Genomic DNA, 21797 nt, shown 5'->3' with positions numbered 1-21797 from the left:
GACAAGATGAAGCATCCCAACAAAATAATATACAAGGAAACACGGGAAAACGACACTTGACTCATCACTCTTCACATGTTTTAGCCACACAATATTAACTTAATCATCAAATTAACTCTATTGTACATCGCCCCTCCCAGTTCCATCTCCAGGAGCTGCACGATGAAGGCCTTTGGTGCCCAGCGATGACGCGCACCGAAAGGGCGTACTCAGTTTTCACTCAGTTTGTTTTCTTGCTTTCTTATTTGTTTGTTTGTTTGTCCAAGTGATATCTCAGCCATCCTTTGAGCTGGGAAGCTGATATTGAGGAACAACTGTCACCAAGTCTTTTGGCAAAAACGGTACTTTTTATTTTTTTGATTAATTTAACTAATTCATTATTTAATAATCAATTTCTCAACGGCGGTTCACAAAATTAGTTATGACGGTTGGAACGCGACAGAAAATGGTCTTAGAGTATCGCCAATGGATGCAACCACTGCTTGAAAAGGATGGAAATCATGTCGAAATTCACAACTAATTTTGTTCAAGTCTGATTTCAACAAAATTTTTGCCCCATAGACTTGACATATGTACCTATAACCTGTAAATATTTTGTTCGATTTCGTTTCTTAGCAACATAATTACAGGGGTTCAAAACCGGGAATAGATTGACGGCCTACCCTGTTACCTGCAGGATACAAGAAAGCAGTGTCCAGAACGACATAATGAGGAGGATGAAAGTTGTCACAAGAGAGGATGTTAACGGTATTAGCAACTGTCATATAGACCTTGGCATTGTCTATCTTGATCTTGGGAGGACAAATAATGAACGGGAAATGAAAAAATAGCTCCGCAAAGCGGGCGTAACCCCCTCAGCCCATGCATTGTAAAAGGAAGCAGTAATATCAGGATGATGCAGTCAGTTAGAGCACGTTGGACATCATATCGAAAATCAATCAGATTTCAAGATGGCTACCGTGCCGGCTAGTGAAAATCACAGCGCGCCCATTTTCGAAAGGAATCTTCCTCTACTCAACTCCAACGCGCGCGCGCGCGCACACACACACACACACACACACACACACACACACACACACACACACACACACACACACACACACACACACACACACACACACACACACACACACACACACACACACACACACACACACACGCACGCACACGCACACACACTTAATCTGACAAGCCAAGCAGTTCTCGAAATTGACGAAAACCAATTTCAAGACGAATGCCATGGCGGCCACACTGAAAATCGCAGCGCGCCCATTTTTGAAAGGAACCTTCCTCTACTCAACCCCAACATACTGTTACGAATTCTGGCCCGCCGGCATGCGATTCACCGGCATGAATACCACTTATGGCGGTATTCGGTACGTTCTTTCTGCTTTGGGTGGTGGCCATACCGATATACTGTTGTGCATAATTAGTTTATTGCGTTTACTTATTATCCCACCCCCCTGAGGGAGGGAGCTGGATATTGTAATCATCTGGTTTGTTAGTCTGTTTGTTTGTTTGTTTGTTTGTCTGTCTGTCTGTCTGTCTGTTCGCAACTTTACGGCAAAACGGCTTTAGCAAACACTATCAAATTTAATCCACAGGTGGGCAATGAACCTTGGACGACCCCATTAACTTTTGGGTCCAATTGGATCAAAGGTCAAGGTCAAGGTCACGAAAAGATCAAAATCGTTTTTCGCCCATAACTTCGTCAATAAATGGGCGGGATTTGTTGTGCCTGGTTTATTTTGTATTCATTAAACCTTTTCCTTTTGTTTAAATTGTTCTGGGTTTCTTACGACCTGTCAAAGTTTGAACGGTGTTTGCCGATTTATTTTTATACATCTGGCCATTGAAGAGTCATGGAGGGTGAAAGTTCACGGTATGCTTCGTTTGAAGTGCTAACCTGGACACGCAGGATAGTGTGTGTTCCTCTGTCGGAAATCGACATGGAGAAGTTAATTGTTGGTGTAGGTAAGATCTTTGGGATTGAAAATGTTAAGACGGTTTCCCGTATGAACAAAAAAAAATTGTTTTTTTCGTTTCTAAAGGCAATGGTTGCTGAAGTGATGGAGCATGGACTTTTCTTTGATCCGATATTTATGTTCCTTTAACCCTTTGGATAATCCCGCAAAAAAAAGTTGTGATTTCAAATTTACGACCTTTCGTTAAGGCGCTGTCACACCTTGACGATTTAGCCAGCGTATGCCGACATATGAAAAATTCGTCTAAAACGCTGGCACACGTCGAATACGTTATGGGTAAATTTTGATAACATTAAGAGCATGCTGAAAAACACTGCCATACGCCGTAGTACGCTGGGTTTCATCGTTGTACTTTGCGGTTGTCCTCAAATTTTAGCATTGCTTGAAATTTTACGACGTATGCCAGCGTATGACTCACACGTTCCGCTACGCTGGCCATAAGTTGAAGGCACGTTATGCGATCGTTGACACACGTTACTTGTAAGTTACTCATAAGTCGAAACACGTCGAGGTTATGATTAGCATACCCGAAACTTATTTATAACCTATGAGTAACGTGTTGTAGGCACGTCACACGATCGTTGACACAGTTATGCGATCGTTGACACACGTCGAGGCACGTTACTTGTAAGTTACTCATAAGTCGAAACACGTCGAGGTAATGCTTAGCTTACCCAAAACTTATTTCTAACCTATGAGTAACGTGCTTTGAACCTATGTGTAACGTACCTCCAACGCATATTGACATATTTGATTGATGTCTTCTGGACGACCACAGAACTTACTGAACGTGTTTCTAATTTACGGCTACCGTATAATGGCGTATTGGCAGCGTTTTAAAAAAAAAAAAAGAACAATAACTTCCGATATTTCGTCACGTGCCGTTACATCACGTCCGATTGCCTCTTCAGTTTGCTCATGTCTTATTATTAGTTCCTCCTCTGTGAATATTTTCTGTTTGAGGATATTGTCACGTCGACGTCGAAGCTTAAAAGCAAATGTCCGAATATATTTTAAAATTCGTGATAGACTAAAAAAAAAAAATAATAATAAAAAACAACAACAACAACAACAACAACAACTTCAGATATTTCGTCACGTGCCTTTACGGAGCCAAGGAGAAAAAAAGAAAATGTGCGTTGACGGAGAAAATAAGTTTCGGGTATGCGAAACATTACCTCGACGCGTTTCGAGTTATGAGTAACTTACAAGGATCTTGTGTCGACAGGTATCAACGATCGCATATCGTGCCTACAACTTATTCCCAGCGTAGCGGAACGTGTGAGCCATATGGCGAGCATGTCGTAAATTTTTCGGCATGCATGAAATTTCACGACGTACAAGACGTACCACAAAATATGACAGCGTACTTCATCGTTTTTCAGCGTGCTCTTAACGTATACACAACTCGCCCATATCGTATTCGACGTGTGCCAGCGTTTTAGACACATTTTTCATAGGTCGTCGGCATAAGCTCGCTAAATCGTCAAGGTGTGACTGCGTGGTTGACACTTCCAATTCTCAGGCGGTTATGATTTAAATCGGCGTGCGGTAGCTTTTTAACAGGTTACGCCACGAGTTTGTCGGCGATACGTGCAGCGCGCTATGCCTAAGTTAAACTGTCGTTGGGCATAGGTTGTGAACGCTGACAACAGGCTAAGCATTCGTTGGTATAAGTTATCTATAAGACAACGAAACGTTCTGTGCCCGTTACTAATATGTTATGCATACGACCAACACGTTATGAATACGACCAACACGTTATGAATACGACCAAAACATAAAAAAAAACATCAAAATTTCAGCGTACGCCAACGTTTTACCTACATTTTTATACGTTGCCATTGCTGGCTAAATTGTCAAGGTGTGACTGCGTGGTTGACACTTCCAATTCTCAGGCGGTTATGATTTAAATCGGCGTGCGGCAGCTTTTTAACAGGTTACGCCACGTGTTTGTCGGCGATACGTGCAGCGCGCTATGCCTAAGTTAAACTGTCGTTGGGCATAGGTTGTGAACGCCGACAACAGGCTAAGCATTCGTTGGTATAAGTTATCTATAAGACAACGAAACGTTCTGTGCCCGTTACTAATATGTTATGCATACGACCAACACGTTATGAATACGACCAACACGTTATGAATATGACCAAAACATAAAAAAACATCAAAATTTCAGCGTACGCCAACGTTTTACATACATTTTTATACGTTGCCATTGCTGGCTAAATCGTCAAGGTGTGACTGCGTGGTTGACACTTCCAATTGTCAGACGGTTATGATTTAAATCGGCGTGCGGCAGCTTTTTAACAGGTTACGCCACGAGTTCGTCAGCGATACGTGCAGCACGCTATGCCTAAGTTAAACTGTCATTGGGCATAGGTTGTGAATGCCGACAACAGGCTAAGCATTCGTTGGTATAAGTTATCTATAAGACAACGAAACGTTCTGTGCCCGTTACTAATATGTTATGCATACGACCAACACGTTATGAATACGACCAACACGTTATGAATACGACCAAAACATAAAAAAACATCAAAATTTCAGCGTACGCCAACGTTTTATATACATTTTTATACTTTGCCATTGCTGGCTAAATCGTCAAGGTGTGACAACGCCTTTAAATGTGATCAAATTGTAACCCAACTGAAAAGATACAGTACGGTTATATCCCCATTCACAATGATTTTGTTTCGTAGTCAGAATGATAAATTTAAACACATCATCATGTCATTTCGTCGGATTGTTTACATGCTCTTACCACCAGGTGTTTCAGGGTTCCAGGCAATCCTTCCCTTTAAAAATGAGGCACGTACTCACATGGGATATGCGAACACAGAAATCCTTGTATGTTTTGGTTGTGGTGAATTCAGCTATGTTAAAAGATCGTGCCCCAAAGACATGCCGAATAAAACTGGTAATGAAAGCTCCTCATCCCAACAACTCCCCGTCCCAGATAATGCATCCATTACAGAAGCAGAAGCTTCCCATGAAGCACCTGATCCTGTTCCTATAAATAAAAGCACCAAAAGACCTCTTTCCCCTTCTCAAATCACCACTAAACCCAGATCGAAGTCCTCGCTGCTTCAGTGGCTCCTCGCTCCTTTGCACAGATGGCTACGGGGATTTGCCCCACAACACAGGCCACATGTCGTTCGGTTCCACCAGTTGGTTCCTCTTCTAAATCATCTGGTACCCCTAAAATGTTACGTAACGATGCCAATGTTACTCAACCCCCCCCACCTCTTTCTTCCCTTCCTCCTCCTTCTTCTTCTCCCCTTTGCTCTTCTCTCCCTCCCCCTCGCTTTGCCACTCCTGCTTCTTCTTCTTCCTTCCCTGCTCTTCCCCCCTCCTCCTCTAACCCACCCTGGTTTGCAACCTTCAATGATTACAACAAGTCCCCCCCCAAACTGGACTTACCCCCTCCATACTCTTTGAGCCATCTCAACCTTGCAGTACTTCTGTTAAAGGTAGCAACATCGCTATCACTCCATGTCCAAGGATGTAACCGCTGAGAGTGTTCCTCTTACATCTTTGGTCTCCCCTCCTGAATCAACCATGGATATTGAGAAAATGGGCGAACACCCTGAGGAAAATGAGGACGATGATTCAGACGGTTGCTCCTCTCTGACGTCGACTGCTTTTGGTGAGGAGCTCCCCCCAGATAGTAGTCTTGATGATACTGTAATTTCTATTTGTGATGTCTCAGATTTTTTTTTTTTTTTTTTTTTACAAAAAAGTACTCGTAAGAAGCGAGTAGACCAAAAATTATTTTTCCCCAACTTGTGTTGTCCAAAAAGCACAAATGATTGTTAAGAACCCGGAAGCTGCTGCCATTTCCAGTGCTTTTTGCAAGACACTGAAGAAAATATATCTTTAAAGCAAGGAAGCACTTGAATGCATTAAAATTTCTTGATCCTCCCTTTTTATTACGAGTATAACAAGTGTGAATATAAACGGAGGGCGTAATCCTTTACGTAAAGTCCAAGCTATGCAGTCAATTAATAATGTAAAGGTAAATATTCTTCTTTTACAAGAATCTCGTGTGACTGCGAGTTGCATGGCAGACTGGAGGCTGAATTTGAAAGGCACTTGGTTTTTTAGTAACACAACCTGCGTGAGTGCCAGTATTGCTTTTTATATCTCTGCACGTCTTCCCATCTCCTCTCTTGTTTTTAAAGAAATTGTTCGTGGATATTTAGCTGTAATTAATTTTATATATAACTGCCAGCGGATATTAATTGTCAATGTTTATGCCCCAAGTGACAGCACAGTCAGGACAACCTTCTTCACTGAATCCTTTACTTTCCTTAATCATCTCACCCCCGATACCCTATTGTGTTTAGGTGGTGATTTTAATTGTATATTAAATGCTATCAGAGATCGGAACAGCCCTGAATCTCATCCAGCGAGTGCGAGGCCTTTGTCCACGCTTTTGTCACAATATGATGTTGGTGATGTTTGGTGAAGACAGCACGGGAACGTTAAAAAATTTACTTGGTATCGTTGCTTGTTAAATAACATATCGCTTGCAAGGCTTGATAAATTTTACATTAGTCTCTCTTCTTTTAAACCGTGTAAGTTTTACTGATATCATGCCTTCTGGCCTTTCTGATCATTTTTTCCCAGCCCTTAGAGGAATATTTCTCATTGGTCTTTTAACATCTCTCTTTTAAATGATTCCTTTTTTAAATCATCTTTTAAAAAAAATTTGGCTTTGAATTCTAGAATCACGGAACGATTTCACAAATCCTTGGCAATGCTGGGATTATATAAAAGCACAAATCCGAGTCTTCTGTCAGCAATATAGGAATAACTTCACTAATGTAGAACAAGCCAGGATAAGTATTTTAAAGAAAAAATCCTTAATTTACAAGATAGCATGACTAATATTGATAAGGATGTACGACACCAGCGGCTTTATGAGAAACAAGCCCAATTGAATAGTTAAATTAAAGAAGATGCTCTCGGAGTGCTTACCCGACTTAGAGTTAAAGCAAGTCTGTGGACTTCAGAAACTTGCTGCAAAGGCTTTTTTAACTTTGAAAAAAAACTACAAAGTCTAATCGATTGCTGCTAAACTTGCGTTCAAGTGATGGACAAATTATTGAAGACAATGCTCAGTTGAAGTGTTTTATTCGGGATTTTTTTTACAAGAATGTTTTTACCACAAAGAAAAGTAATGAACGAGCAATGTCTGATTTTACCCAAAATCTACCACAATTGGAAGAATCGCAACAACACTCTTAAGAACAAGATTTTACTGTTGGTGAATTTTAATAGGTCTTAATGACCTTCATGATCATAAAACACCTGGCTCTGATGGTTTACCTGTTGAATTTTATAAAGCATTCTGGGATTTGCTGAGAGGCTACGGAGTGCTTTCTTGCGCTCTTGTTAAAAAGGACCAACACTTTTAGATGTTTTAAAGTTGAGTTTACAAGAAGGTTTATTACCTCTAAGTTGTCGCCATGCAGTCGTGTGCCTTATCCCGAACAAAGGAGATTTACAGACTTTACAGAATTGGAGGCCGATTTCTCTGCTTTGTGCAGATTACAATCTTTTCCAAGGCCCTTGTAAAATCGTATAAAGCCTTTTCTCTGCTTTTTAATACATTTTGATCAATCTTTTTGTGTTCCAAACCGGTCTATTCATGATAATATTTTTTAATTCAGGACTTGTGGGATGTCTGTGCTCTTCAAAAACAGAATACTGGCTTGTTTTGACTTGACCAAGAGAAAGCTTTTGATTCTATTAGCCATGAATATGTATTTTACACCTTAAAACTGTTTGGTTTTGGGACAACTTATATATCCCATGTCTCATTGTTGTATAATCATGTTTTTAGCATTATTAAAGTTAATAATAGCTGATGTGCACCATTGATGGCTGGAAGAGCAGTCCATCAAGGGTGTCCGCTATCGGGCATTCTTTACTCCTTCTGCATTGAACCCCTCCTAATTCGCCTTTGTGCTAGTCTACCAGGCTTTCCTGTGATGTCAACTGAAAGGCTAATTGCCATCTCAGCATATGCTGACGATGTGTGTGTCATGGTGCGTAATAGTGGTGATGTCACCATGTTATTAAATTACTTGGAAAAATTATCTTCGACATGCACAACTGTAAATAAAGTGGAACAAATGTAAAGCTCTATGGATTGGTCATACCCCAGCTGTTGGTTTGCCTCATCTTCCCAGAGACTTGCAGTGGGAGAAGGAAGGCATCCATTGTCTAAGTGTGTACATTGGCACCCCAGCTTTTATGGCTGAGAATTAGTTAAATACGCTGTCCCTGCAATCCATGTTCCCATCTTTCCGCAGTTACGTATAACATCACTCGCATTAACAGAAACTGTGATCCTGTTTTCCTCTTCATTTCCTCGTGTTGCTAAAAAGTGCCTGTACCACCTTTGTGTCACCATACGGCATCCTTATGTGTGCAAAGATAGTTTTGGATCCTGATGGAAGGGGATGTTGCCTCCGGGGTCCCCCCGTGCCCACAATGAGCTGCATCTATGCCCCACCGATTGTAAAACGGACTGGTGATATATCTTGGAGAATTGTACATACGATTTTACCTACCAATGTTTTATTACATCATTTTAATGTTTTAAATTCCATCTCATGCCCCTTTTGTATGGTCTCTGAAGATTTATATCACGCCTATGTTAACTGGGCAAGACTGACTACCCTTTTTACCTTTTTATCACAGTTGTGCTGTCACATGAAAATTTAAATTTTCTTTACGTACTTTTATTTTCGGATTGCCGCTAAATTCCAAAAATCATGTTGAATCTGCTCTCGCCAATTTTGTAATAGCTGAAGGGAAACTAGCAATTTATAAAACAAGGAAAGCTAAACTTCTTGCAAACTGTGATGATGATTACATTGTTTTAACAGTTTTTGAGGCCCTTGTCGTGACTAGATTACGTGCAGAAATATATTTTCACCAAAACATAAATAATTTAGAACTCTTTAAGCAGAAATGGTGTTACAGGACTGCATTGTGTAAAGTAGATCATAATTATCTTATTATTTCATTTTCACTGTGTACTTGACCTTTTTATTACGACTTGTTTTGAATGTTATGTGTCACTGTTTTTTATTAGCTTGTATAAATAAAGGTCTCTGTCTGTCTGTCTGTCTCTCTCTCTAAGAGCAATTTGTCACCTTAAACAGAGCTAATGAAAACACGATAGGTTAAAATGTGCACCTGCAAATAAACAAAGACAATGCAACCACAAAATATTCTGGAACCAAGACTCAACATCCTCGAGCAAGGTATTGATAGTCATACGGCTGGAACATCTCAACTTGCCTTCTTCACAAAACTGATAGTCAGGCTGTCCCAAGAAACAATGCCATGATCCATGAGTTCAAGGAAGGCGGTGAGGGCGTAGGCAAGCATCTCACCAAAGCTGCATGACAGGACAATATGAACTGTTAACATTCATTAGCAACATCATTTGTGTATTTTAAATAAATAGATGCTTTTAAATATGGGGATATCATCTGGGATCCTCAAATTATTTGCGATAAACTGGCTGGCCAGATGAACCTCTGCAAGTGTAATCAATTTGAACAAAAGACTTTCGGATCACTCTATACATTATCCATTTTGCCCTACTTCTGAAGACAACAATAACATCAAATCAGTGTAAGGTTTATAAAGGGGGAAGGACAGGGTTAAAACAAGGGATACTGGAGAAGAAAGGAATTTGTTGCAAGCTGTTAGCAGAACCTTCTCAGAGCAGAAGAAACCAAAATGACCAGTGATCATGCACTCTCGACACAGGCAGGAAATAGAATAAAAGAAGGTTTTAGTAGCATTTCGCAGCAGTTAAGGACAGTCCAATAAGCAGCTGAATAGAATATTTCAAAGTAGGCTCAAAGCAGCAAAGAGAAAAAAAAGGTGACAAGTCTTCTCAAAACATCCTTACCAAGCCGTCATTATCTTCTGCAATTTCACGAACCGCCTGGAAAATGCAAACGCCAACTGAGGCCGATTCACCGGTAAAGTTGCAAGTGCCTTGGTTTTACTTTATGGTAATGAGAATTTACATTCTAATGGACATTTGACCATTTCATTTGTCCCCAAGTTTGCCAGAATCATCAAAGATAGTCGATATTCGAAAGGAATCAAGGGGATATGGGAAAACAAAAGCATTTATGTCTTTCAAGACATTGAAAATACCAAGATGCAAAACAACCCAGGCAAGAGCTACATTGTGGTAACATCGATCATAGAAACTATACATCCATCATAGTAACTCTATAATAACTACAGTTAACTGTAGTAATGCTTAATTAACTATAGTTCTTTCTGTGGTGTACACTTTTTGGAGTTACTGCAGTAAACAGTTGATTGTAGTAAGAATACATCAACGATAATATCATACTATACAGTCAGAACCTGACATTTGCGGGGGATAAGTTCCAGAAAATGCCGCGAATGTCGGGGCATTGTTTCAATGGGAAAAGGGGGATAGGTTCCCAGTGGTTCATGATTCATAATGGAAAATTAAAAAATGGTACCAACACAAATGTACATGATTACAATTTCATTACAAATGCTTACAAATAAAAAAAACAAAATAAAAAAAACAACAACAGGTACTGTATCCAATTTTTATTTAAGATACAACATAACTTTTGATGTGATGATAATGAGTTAGAATCCAGTGAACCCCTCTGAAGAGGACGCAGGTCAGGGTGCTGATGAGTCGTGCACAGAAGGGGATGCAGGTGAGGGTGCTGATGGTGTTGAGGTGGAGGGGCTGGAACGAAAAGAAAAAAAAAAGGCTAATTGACAGCTGTTTTGCTGAGTGCTGCAGGTTTCTGTGTAGCTACTTGTACGGGAGCAAAACATCATCCAACCCCTTCTTGAACCAGTGGTACAACTCCATCACAAGTTCGGAATCTTGCAACCTGTCAGCAACTGCCCTCATATCCTGCAGCACTTCAGCCAGGAACTTGACGGTCAGGGTGGGCCTTGCCACCTCTTGCTCCTCTTCCCTGCTGTCATCATCCTCCTCTTCCTCGTCAGAAACCTTGATGATGGCCTCCAACTCCTCCTCCCCATGCGAGGCGATGAGCTCCTCCAATTCCTCAGAATCCATATCGTCGAAGACTTCCTCTCCCATCTCTCGTGCCAACATGGCAATTTTCCACCTCTCTTCCATGGTGTTGTGAAAACCTCTGAAGTTGTTGACTACCTGTGGCCATAGTTTTTGGCAGCAAGCGTTGATGGCAGAGGCTTTCACTTCGTCCAGCGAGTCTTTGATGGGACTGATGCAGTGCGCTATGTTGAAGTCCTTCCAACATTTCCTGATGGTAAGTTCGGGGTTAGACTCCATGAGATCCCAGATGACGGAAGGTACGGCAGGTGTAATATGGTTTAGACATCGAAATTACCTCTTGGTTGTGTGGTTGGGTGGCAGTAAAATGACCGACATTGGCTGCTTTATGCACGCGGCTGGTGGAAGATGGTGTATGCGTGGCTGGAGGTGGTTTACGCGTGGCTGGAGGTGGCTTACGCGTGGCTGGTGGTGGCTTACGCGTGTGGCTGGAGGTGGCTTGCGCGTGTGGCTGGAGATGGCTTACGAGTGTGGCTGGAATGTGGTTTATGCGTGGCTGGAGGAGGCTTATGCGTGGCTGGAGGAGGCTTACGCGTGTGGCTGGAGGTGGCTTACGCGTGTGGCTGGAGGTGGCTTACGCGTGTGGCTGGAGGTGGCTTACGCGTGTGGCTGGAGGTGGTTAATGCATGGCTGGAGGTGGCTCATGTCTGGTGGCTGGTGGTGGCTCATGCGTGGCTGGTGGTGGCTCATGCGTGGCTGGTGGTGGCTCATGCGCACGTTGAACTGTTTTGTGTGCGGCTGGTGGGAGGTGGGAGAGCTGCTTTATGTGTGCAGTTGGTAGGAGGTGGTTTTTGCGTGGCTAGAGGTGGTTTATGTGTGCGTAGAGCTCCTTTATGCATGGCTGGTGGGAAATGGTTTTTGAGCTGCTTTATGCACGTGGCTAGTGGGAGATGGTTTATGCACGTGTAAAAACTGCAAATAGCTGAAGCATTGGGGCCACAAAAGTAGAAGCAGATCACACTTTATAAACCGTGAATACTGTTGCGGAGCTGGGTATCGGCTGCGAGCACGACCGCTAGGTGGAGCAGTAGGGTCGACTCCACCGAACACCTGGAATCTAGATCGTACCGTTCGGAAAACTCCGAAGGTACGGGTCCCTTACCGGACCGTGAATCGTCAATAATTCCACCACGTGGTACAGGGGGGTTATTTGCCAATCTTCAAAATACCTAGAGATCCACGTGGCGAACTACCGAGTATTCACACCCTCGACGGCACCTGTACGAGTCTAGCCGTTAGCGTGCCCGACCCGTGCGCAACCCGAGCGGATGGTTGCCGAAGTCCCGTTGGTTCAAATGTACATTTACAGCGACAACAGCCTTTGTAATTCACCAACACGCGCCATGCTAAGCCAATGGAAGAAACACGAAGACGAGCTGATTCATTCAACAAATGTATTTATTTATAATGGGGGAAAGGGGGGAGCACGCAATAAGCAGTGTTATCTGACTATAGAGATGCAAGTATGTACAGCAAAGAGCACTTAAACAATTCCTACTTACAGACGGGCCCACTAACGGGCCCACTAACACACACACACACACACACACACACACACACACACACACACACACACACACACACACACACACACACACACACACACACACACACACACACACACACACACACACACACACACACACACACCTGTCCACCTCGTGTGGTTCGGCTGACACGGGCGAATCAGACCAGCGTCGAGATGCGATGATAGAATCCAGAGCTCCCTTCAGCGCTCGTCCCGGCATCGTCATAGTCATCAACTATCTCAAAAACTCTCTCTCTTCCCCCGATAGTGCCGCAACCTTATTCACCCCTCTCCAGGGGGGGGGGAGGGGGCACCTCCACCTTCCCTTACTGGGCGGTTGTGGCACACAGAATCGCTTGTCGCCCTGTCATTGGCCAAAACGGGCGGCAAGTCTGTCGATTCGCCAGGGGGCGTGGTGACGTCACGCGGACCGCCTTTCTCACCGTCGCGGGGTCTGATTGGCTGAGCGGCGGCCACCTCACTCGTAGCACGCTGATTGGTCGAGGGTTGCCGCGAGGCTCCTCCTTGAACTCCGCCCACCATGGCATCGGTCAGGGCGAGGTGAAGGTGAGGGTGATGCTGGCGTTATTATAGTTGATGTTGGTGGTGTAAAAATAAAAGAAAACCCTGACTATCAAAATAACTCCGCAGCGCATGAACATTTAATTAGCCATTAAACAAGGGACGGCGAGCTATTTATCCGCATTTACTTATTGAAATAACTGAGCTATAGGACCTGTATGTTGAGTGCTCATGGCTTCCAGATTCGCAACAATACGCAGGGTCCTCAAATATCAAATCCACAAATGACGGGGTTTCATCGTATTATACTGTATATAATTTGTCTTGTGGGTTTATTTGTGTGTGGTTTGACTAGTACACACTCCTAAACCGTTTGATGGATTTGAGTTGAACATTGGTGGTTGATCTGGGGGTGTACCCAGGAAAGTTTTATGAGGTTAAAAAAAAAATAAAAAAGATACTGCAGTGAATTGAGTGAAACTGCAGTCACCTGTCGTGATATATAATGATTTGTGGTGATCTGTACTGATATTTTTTTCTTATTTTATTTGTATACATAGTCGAGGCTTGTGGATGAGCTACGACAGTGAACGGATCAGGACGTAACAGACAAAAACAGGATGCAAAACACGCATGCATGTGGTGGACAAAATAAACACAGAAGGAAACCCCAAGGACGAGGAAAAACTGGAAAATTAGGAGGATAGATTTGGGTGATAAAGAAAGCCTGGTGTTGGCGCAGCGGTTAGGGCAGCGGCTTGGGAACCAAAAAGTCCTGAGTTCAAGCCCCGTTGGGCCACTGAATATATATATATATATATATATATATATATATATATATATATATATATATATATATATATATATATATATATATATATATATATATATATATATATAAATATACACATACATATGTATGTATGTGTATATATGTATATACCAAGTCGTATAACACCAGGGGGTTGACTCAGCCTGTCATCCTTCCGAGGTCGGCGAAATGAGTACCAGTATACTGGGCCGGTGTATACCCCGGTTAAAATAGGTATACCAGATCCCTGTGTCGTAAGAGGCGACCAGGGTTGCGTCAGGAAGGGCATCCGGTGTAAAGCATGTACCAAATCACAATGCGGATCATATGGATGATCCGCTGTGGCGACCCCCAATGGGAGGAGGAGGAGGAGGAGGAGGAGGAGGAGGAGGAGGAGGAGGGGGAGGAGGAGGAGGAGGAGGAGGGGGAGGAGGAGGAGGAGGAGGGGAGGAGGAGGAGGAGGAGGAGGAGGAGGAGGAGGAGGAGGAGGAGGAGGAGGAGGAGGAGGAGGGAGGAGGAGGAGGAGGAGGAGGAGGAGGAGGAGGAGGAGGAGGAGAAGGAGGAGGAGGAGGAGGAGGAGGAGGAGGAGGAGGAGGAGAAGAAGAAGAATTGGGTGAGGTTAACAACGGTAGCAAAGACCATGACTTTGGATTTTGGATGATCTGAGATGGTAGTGAACAGTGGTCTTGAAGACCTGGAGAGAAGAATGAGATTGAAGAGGATATGGAAGGTGACTCCACAGGTGGGAAAAATGAGGAACAAATGAGTGGAGGTGAGCAGTAATCCTGGATTTATGTAGTTTCACCAGAAGAGGGATGGTAGTGGACCGTGTGTGCCCGGCAGAAACCTTGGGGGGGGGGACAAAACACGGAAAGAACAGAGGGTGCAAGACCAGAAAGGAGACGGAGGAAGACAGAGAGACTCCCGACCTTTTTGCGATGGCAAAGTGATAGTCCCATAGCCTCAGTTACAGCAAAGGAGATTCCAATGACCTTGAAGGCTTGGTTTCCATGGCATCAAGCGAAGCAAAATGTGAGGCAGGGGAGCCTCCTCAGAGGGGAGAGCAGTATTCCATCAAGCTGTGGATGAAATCCTTGGAGGTGGATCGGAGTTCAGGCATGCCAAGGAAGGACTTTGTACAACGGAGGACTCTCAAACTGGCTTTCGAGGACAACATTGAAATGTGGTTTGCCCAAGAAAGATCATGGCTGATCGTGAGACCCAGGAGTTTGACTGACTGAACCTCCTCAAGAAGATTGTTAAGAAAGTAGATGGGAGGGGATGAGGGTTGCCAAATGGCCCTTCCAGAAAGAGATAGTGAGAGTATGAGATTTGTCAGGATTGAAAGACATATTACAACTGTTTGACCGGCTTGTAAGTTTTTCAAACTCTGAAGAGAGGAAGACCCCACAGCCTACCTGGCTGAAGGATGAAGGATGTCACGGCAAAGGGTGGAGTCATCAGCAAATAGATAAAGAGGATTTTCCAGTCAGAAACAATTGAAATCACCACATATGATGAAGAGAGAGTTGGGATGAGTGGTTAAAAGTTTCTCCATGTTGTCTGAGAGAGAGAGAGATGTGGATGGAGTCATCACTGTTAGGAGGACGGCACAACACAGAAGAACAAGAGGTGGAAGTGGAGGGGAAGTCGCAGCCAGAGGTACTCCTGGGGGCTTGGAGGTGTAACTTCAGTACAAGGGCAGTGAGAAATTGAGTTCTTGATGTAAAGAGTAACTCTGCCACCGGGGCGCGGTTTCGGTCCATCAAATCAGAGAAGACTAACCAGGGAGAGAGAGACTCAGGAGTCGGGGATGTTCTGTGGAAGGAAGGATTCTGTTAAACAGATGATGTCTGGTTTATCCGCAGCAGCCTGGATTGAGAGATCTGTCAAGAGGTTAGAGCAGAGACCTCAGATGTTTGAGTTCCACATAGTTGGAGATAGTGGGAGAAGAGGCATTGGATTGGGGTTTAGTGGGGGGGGGGGAGGCTTTGCAGTGGCAAGGTGAGGCTTTGGGGGAGGGGGTAGAGTGAGGGGGAAGCTTTGAGTGTGGGGTGTGGGGAGAAGTTTGAATGTATGGGGTGCAGAGGACGGTTTGAGTATGTGCTGTGTGGGTGAAGGTTTATGTATGTGTGAGGGGTGCAGAGCAAAGATTGTGTAGGTGGGGTGCAGGGCCAGAGGAAGGTTTGAGTATGTGCGATACGGGTGAAGGTTTGAGTGTGTTGGGTGTGAGGGAAGGTTTTAGAGGGTGAGGTGAGGGGGAAGCATTTAGTGGGTGGGGTGAGGAGGGATGCAGAAAAGGGGACCATGAAGATTTGAGGAGGTGGGGTGGGGGTGGATGCTTTCCCCCGATTCCATATTCCCAACATTAACAGACGGAGATAAAGATAATGGAATGGGAGATTTGAATGATTGCTAAATGTACGGAGAAATTCTGCGCTGTATGAGCATGGGGGTGGGGAGGGAGGAGGTGAGGTTTGGGGGCGCGACACAGGGCAGATAAAACCTCAGAAAAAAAAAAGAAAAATCATCTTTTTTAAGAAGAAGAACAAGAGACAGATATCATTATGGAGAAGCACATGTGTAGTATTTAAGAAAAAGAGATACAAGGGTTGAAATGCATTCTTAAAATAATTTTTACATTTTTTTTTCTTCAAAAGAACAAGCGTTTATTACCTCCGCCACTGAAGGTGAAGGAGGTTATGTTTTCACCCCTCTCCATTGGGTCGCCGAAATAGGTGACCCTTATTGTCAGTAATTCTGTTTGTTTGGATGTTTGTTCGTTTGTCATCAGCATAATTGGTAGTAAACGTGGGTGGATTTTGACCAAACTCGGGTGGTAGGTACATCTTATGACCGAGTGCTTTGGAAATTGAGATGGTTGCTCGGGACGCTTTGGTTCCCTAGCAACAACCAAAAAAAACTTCAAAATCGGTACCGTTCACGCGAAATCAATTCCGAAAGCCATTATCGCACGTAGGGTTATGAAATTTTGCACGAATGATCAACAGGTGATGCTCTATCAAATACATTCCAGGTTTTGTGATATATGGAATACTTTACCCACAGCACCCCTACAATTAGGGTATGCGTGAAAATTGGCGAAAATTGAAGGCCCCCTAGCGACCAGGTGAGTGCATCAATACGAATGAAACTTTGCAGATTCATGGTACTCAATGAGTACTACAACTTTGCCTCAGGACATATTGACCTATTTCGCTTATGTCAGGGGTCAAAGGTCAAATAGTGCAAAAATCGATAATATGCGAGAGCTGGAGGTGCCTTCACGCCAAATGCTACTCCTCCTCGGGTTATGGTCGGATGGTCATGAAAATTCACACTAATCGTCTGGAATACATAGTGCACAAACGTTCAAGCCGGATTTTCGATTTAGATCTTTGTTCACAGACAGCATGCACTCGAACTTTGGGGATTTCCGATTTCAAACCACATTTTCGGTACTTTTCATTCAAATGGATACCGAGTAGTTATCAGTCGATGGAACTGGATGAGATTTGATATGCATAATCTGAAGGTGATTCCATATCCACAATATGACATCCATTTTGCTCTATATTTTATAGTTTCCATGCTAGGCGACCCATCGCCGCCTCCTGGCTTGTCTGTCTGTCTGTCTGTGTGTGTGCACGATATCTCAAAAAGTTGTGGACGGATCCGGATGAAATCTGGTGGGCAGGTTGGGTGTGTGACAAGGACGAACTGATTATATTTTGGTGAAGATCCGGATCTGGATCCGACTCCGAGAATTTTTTCAGTGATTCTTCACCATCAAGAGATAGGGCCAAACTAATATAGAGCACGATATCTCAAAAAGTTGTGGACAGATTCAGATTAAACTTGCCGGACAGGTTGGGTGTGTGTGACCACAATGAATTGATTTGATTTTGGTGAAGACCTGAATCCGAATACGAGAATTATTTAATTCTTAAAGTGATTATTACATTCACATTCTGCGAAAGGTTATGTATTGGTCGCTGTGTATTTATTTATTTATTCATTTATTTGTAAATGTGTGTGTGTGTGTGTGTGTGTGTGTGTGTGTGTGTGTGTGTGTGTGTGTGTGTGTGTGTGTGTGTGTGTGTGTGTGTGTGTGTGTGTTTGTTTTTCGCATAAGGCAGAAAGTATTAAACCAAATCGCTTGAAATTTGGTGGGATGATGGGTTATTATCCAAGGAACATTTTATTAGATTTTGGGAGCGATCGGGTCAAAGGTCAAGGTCAAATTTATATTTTTACCATGACGTGGTCAATTTTGATCCAATTGGCATGCAACCGATGCCAAAATGTTCAGAATTCATTTCCCAATCTTGTGATGGGTGACATGACACAATTACGTCATTACCCTTGTTAGCGGTTGGGAGTCAAAGGTCAGTGGGGTCACGACCTTTCAAAATATTCGGTTTTTGTCATAACACGGTCAAATCAAAACCGATTTGCATGAAACCAACACCAAAATGTTCACTGTTCTGTTCCCCCCACTCTCATGCCAAGAACAAAAAAGTAGTGGAGGCGAAGGTATGCGCTCTACCGAGTGCCCATTCTAGTTCACCATTGAGAGACCGGGCCAAAAATGATATAGTACTGTGTGGCATGATATTTCAAAAATGTATGTGGCCTGATATGTTCTCGTGGATCAGACATTATGTGGTGGAGGCATGTGCTCGACCAAATGCCCTTCCAGCATTTAATGTAGATTCAGTTTAGTTAGAGAATAGAGAGGGGGATGTAGAACCAGGAGCAGAAGGAAATTCAATAGCGTTTATTACCTCTGCCACTTGAAAAATCTTCGATTTTGCAAATAATAAACAAACAAACAGACAGACAGAAAGGGGTGAAAACATAACTTCCTTCACCTTCGGTGGCAGAGGTAAAAATATCATGCTTCACAAGTTTCATCCGAATCCGTCCACAACTTTTTGAGATATCGTGCCAGATATCGTTTTTAGCCCTATCTCTCAATGGTGAAGAATCACTTAAGAAATTCCAGTCGTCGGAGGCGGTTCCGGATCTTCAACAAAATCGAATCAGTTCATCCTCGTCACACACCGAACCTGCCCACAAAATTTCATCTGGATCCGTCCACAACGTTTTGAGATATTCTGTGCACAGATAAACAAACAAACAGACAGACAGAAAGGGGTGAAAAAATAACCTCCTTCACCTTCGGTGGTGGAGGTAATGAGAATCGTTATGGGTGGAATACATATTGAAAAAACCAAAATCTCACCCATGTCTGAACTAAGCGGTGCAGTTTAAAAGAAAAAAGAAAAAAGGTCCGTTTGTGCGCATGGGTACGTGGGCACACATGGCGAAACTACAAACGCCAACTTACGACTCTGGTTATCCCTGCATGGAGAGTTCGAAAGGTTCTTCTTCTTCATTTTTGGTGGATGGAAGGAAGGACATACCAAATATTGAAGCGGATACACCACTTAAAATGCATTGAAACGAGGAGAGGAAAAATGAAATAGGAAATAGGACAGGTTTGTGTTGAGGAAATAGAAAAAGGATATCCGGGAATACATCCAGAAGTAAAGCTAAAGCAGGGCCCACTTTCTAGCCGAGGAAGGCCTTAACAATACAAACGAACATGAGAAACTGAATAGCACAAAACAATGAATGAATTCACATGAAACATTACACTGGATAAAATAGCAACACAATGATGAATGACAAACACAAAACAGGACAAATGCGGTTTGGAAAACTCCGCTCACCCTGCATACGCGGAGAGTCCGAACCGGAAGATTCCTCGTGATCTGTAGTGAAACTGTAGTGATCTGTAGTTGTATTGAAGTGAAGTATGTTGCCATGTTACATAGAGTATACATACTGCAGTATAAAGGAAGTCAAACTATTTTTTTTTTTTTTTTTTTACAATTTAACAGTGTAGAACTAATGGCATACAATTGTACCGCGGTACAACTATACTACTGTATAGTACTTTATAGTATAGTTACTTTGGTACTACTATTGGAATGCTCTTGTCTGTGAATTCCAGAATACCTGACATGTAGAGAATCATGAGAAATTGTTTGAAATGCCATTTTTATATCCTCATTACAAGTTCAAACAAAAAGGGACAAAGGAAGAGAAGGGATAGAGAGCGAAGAAGATAGAGGTGTTGCGGCAGCAATAACTGAGTGTGTGGACAACACAGTGTTGTACAAAGAAACCAAAGGAGAAAGAAGAGGAGAAAAGGTGGAAAGGTGGTTAAGGCATGTGACAAAAAATTACGTGGATTTTTTTTGTATAAAAGATAGAGGAAATGCTCCACAAAGTCAAAGATATTGGATGGATATGTCAGAAAAACAAATTCCTTCAATTGGATAAAGAAAGCATGGAGAATGGTGTTTGAGAGGAAGAGGCCAGTAAGGGTGCATAGTCACTCACTCACTGTCCACCAGCTGCATGAGGACAGTAATTCCATCGAAGGTGATGAATTCTGTTGCAAAACTGAGATCACCAGAGAGCTTAGCTAAGGTTTTCACAGCTTCGAGGCGGCAGTCGAGACTTGAAGACTGCAACTTATCGCGCAGGTCTTTAGCCATGCGAACCTGAAAGATAGTGACAAGCAATCTCAATGATGTTGCGACTCACATCAATCATTACCTGAAAGACAGTCTTAGCCTCAAAAGTCTCTCTTCAGTATATAAGGCACAGAGGAAAATACACATATACCACATGCAGGACAAGGAAATGAGGAGACATCAGAATATGCGAGACATTAAAAGTAAAGACATCAATAAGCAAAAGACAAATCAATACAGTATATGGGATTTGAACCAAGTGGTCACTGTATTGTGAGACAAGCACCAAGAGGAAGACCAAAGAGACAAAGCTGAAGATCAAATCTGTTCAATTTCAAAAACTTCTCATTTCTAAATGTTGTGTTTGTGCAGAATTACAAAAAGCATGCCAAGGAAAGTTTCAGACTATTTTTTCTGGGTATTTTTTACAACATCTAAGGCTCGTCGTGGAGGTGCTCCCATGCGCGCACGTACGCACACGTACGCACACCATCCAGCCTCGCTCCGCTATTCCCCAACAACCTGTTACACGAGGTGGAAAACAAATATTCCAGTCCCTAACTCAGGTAGACATTTCTCTAAACTTTAGATTACATTATTAAACCTAATTGTACAAGTGATGAGGTTTATAGTGTGATTAGGCCTACCTCCACTCATTCATTCCTCATTCCCACCTGTGGAACCAACTTCCACATTCTCTTCAATCACATTCTTCCCTTCAAGACAGCTGTTCACCACTATCTCAGATCATGCCCAATCCAACACCATTATCTTTTCTACCCCCGTTAACCTTCATCCCAACCATCCCTCCCGCACCCCCCCCAGCCCCCTTTTCCAAATTTCGAGCTTTTCCTTCCTGAGAGCTTGCTTCTGCATCCACCTTTGTCCACAATGTGTGTCTTCCCCTACCCCCATTCCTCCCCACATCCCTTATTTGTTCGAAGTCTCTCAATTTTGCCCCTCAACTCTGCTGCTGACTTTTCATCCCTCCTCCCCCGGCTCCTTTTGTTCTGTTGCATCCTGATCCGTTCTAAGCTGTAGCTCTTCCACAAGCCTCAACTTTGTATGCATCTCGACCAGCAACCTTCTTCCACACCCCACACACTCAACCCTTCCCAATCACCTCACCCCTCCCCTAAAGCCTCACCTTGCCCCCACAAAATCTCTCCCCCCCCCACCCCCAATTCTGCACCATCCCAATATATCGAACTGTGTAGACCTCAAACATCCATGGTCTCTGCTGTAACCTGGCAGATCTCTCAAT

The 21797-nt window shown here is 43.1% G+C and overlaps 1 protein-coding gene across 6 annotated transcripts in view; it reads right to left on the bottom strand.

The window, feature by feature from the left end:
* The window catches only part of LOC147017701 (engulfment and cell motility protein 2-like), a 361388-nt gene that overhangs the window by 164477 nt on the left and 175114 nt on the right, over positions 1-21797 (bottom strand). For 4 of the 6 annotated variants that reach the window (XM_085847513.1, XM_085847517.1, XM_085847515.1 and 1 more), the window contains exons 7-9: positions 20397-20560; positions 9925-9960; positions 9303-9402 (exon numbers count right to left, since the gene is read on the bottom strand). In XM_085847513.1, the coding sequence (XP_085703639.1) occupies positions 9303-9402; positions 9925-9960; positions 20397-20560 (300 nt within the window). Of the gene's footprint in view, positions 1-9302; positions 9403-9924; positions 9961-20396; positions 20561-21797 lie in introns of those variants that run through there. The other 2 variants (XM_085847518.1, XM_085847516.1) reach the window with 2 other exon arrangements.

This window comes from Eptatretus burgeri, chromosome 11 (assembly GCF_056783735.1).
Source record: "Eptatretus burgeri isolate ZD-2024b chromosome 11, Ebu_testis_v1, whole genome shotgun sequence".
Lineage (NCBI taxonomy): Eukaryota > Metazoa > Chordata > Myxini > Myxiniformes > Myxinidae > Eptatretus > Eptatretus burgeri.
This window is presented reverse-complemented; position numbering and strand designations above follow the sequence as displayed.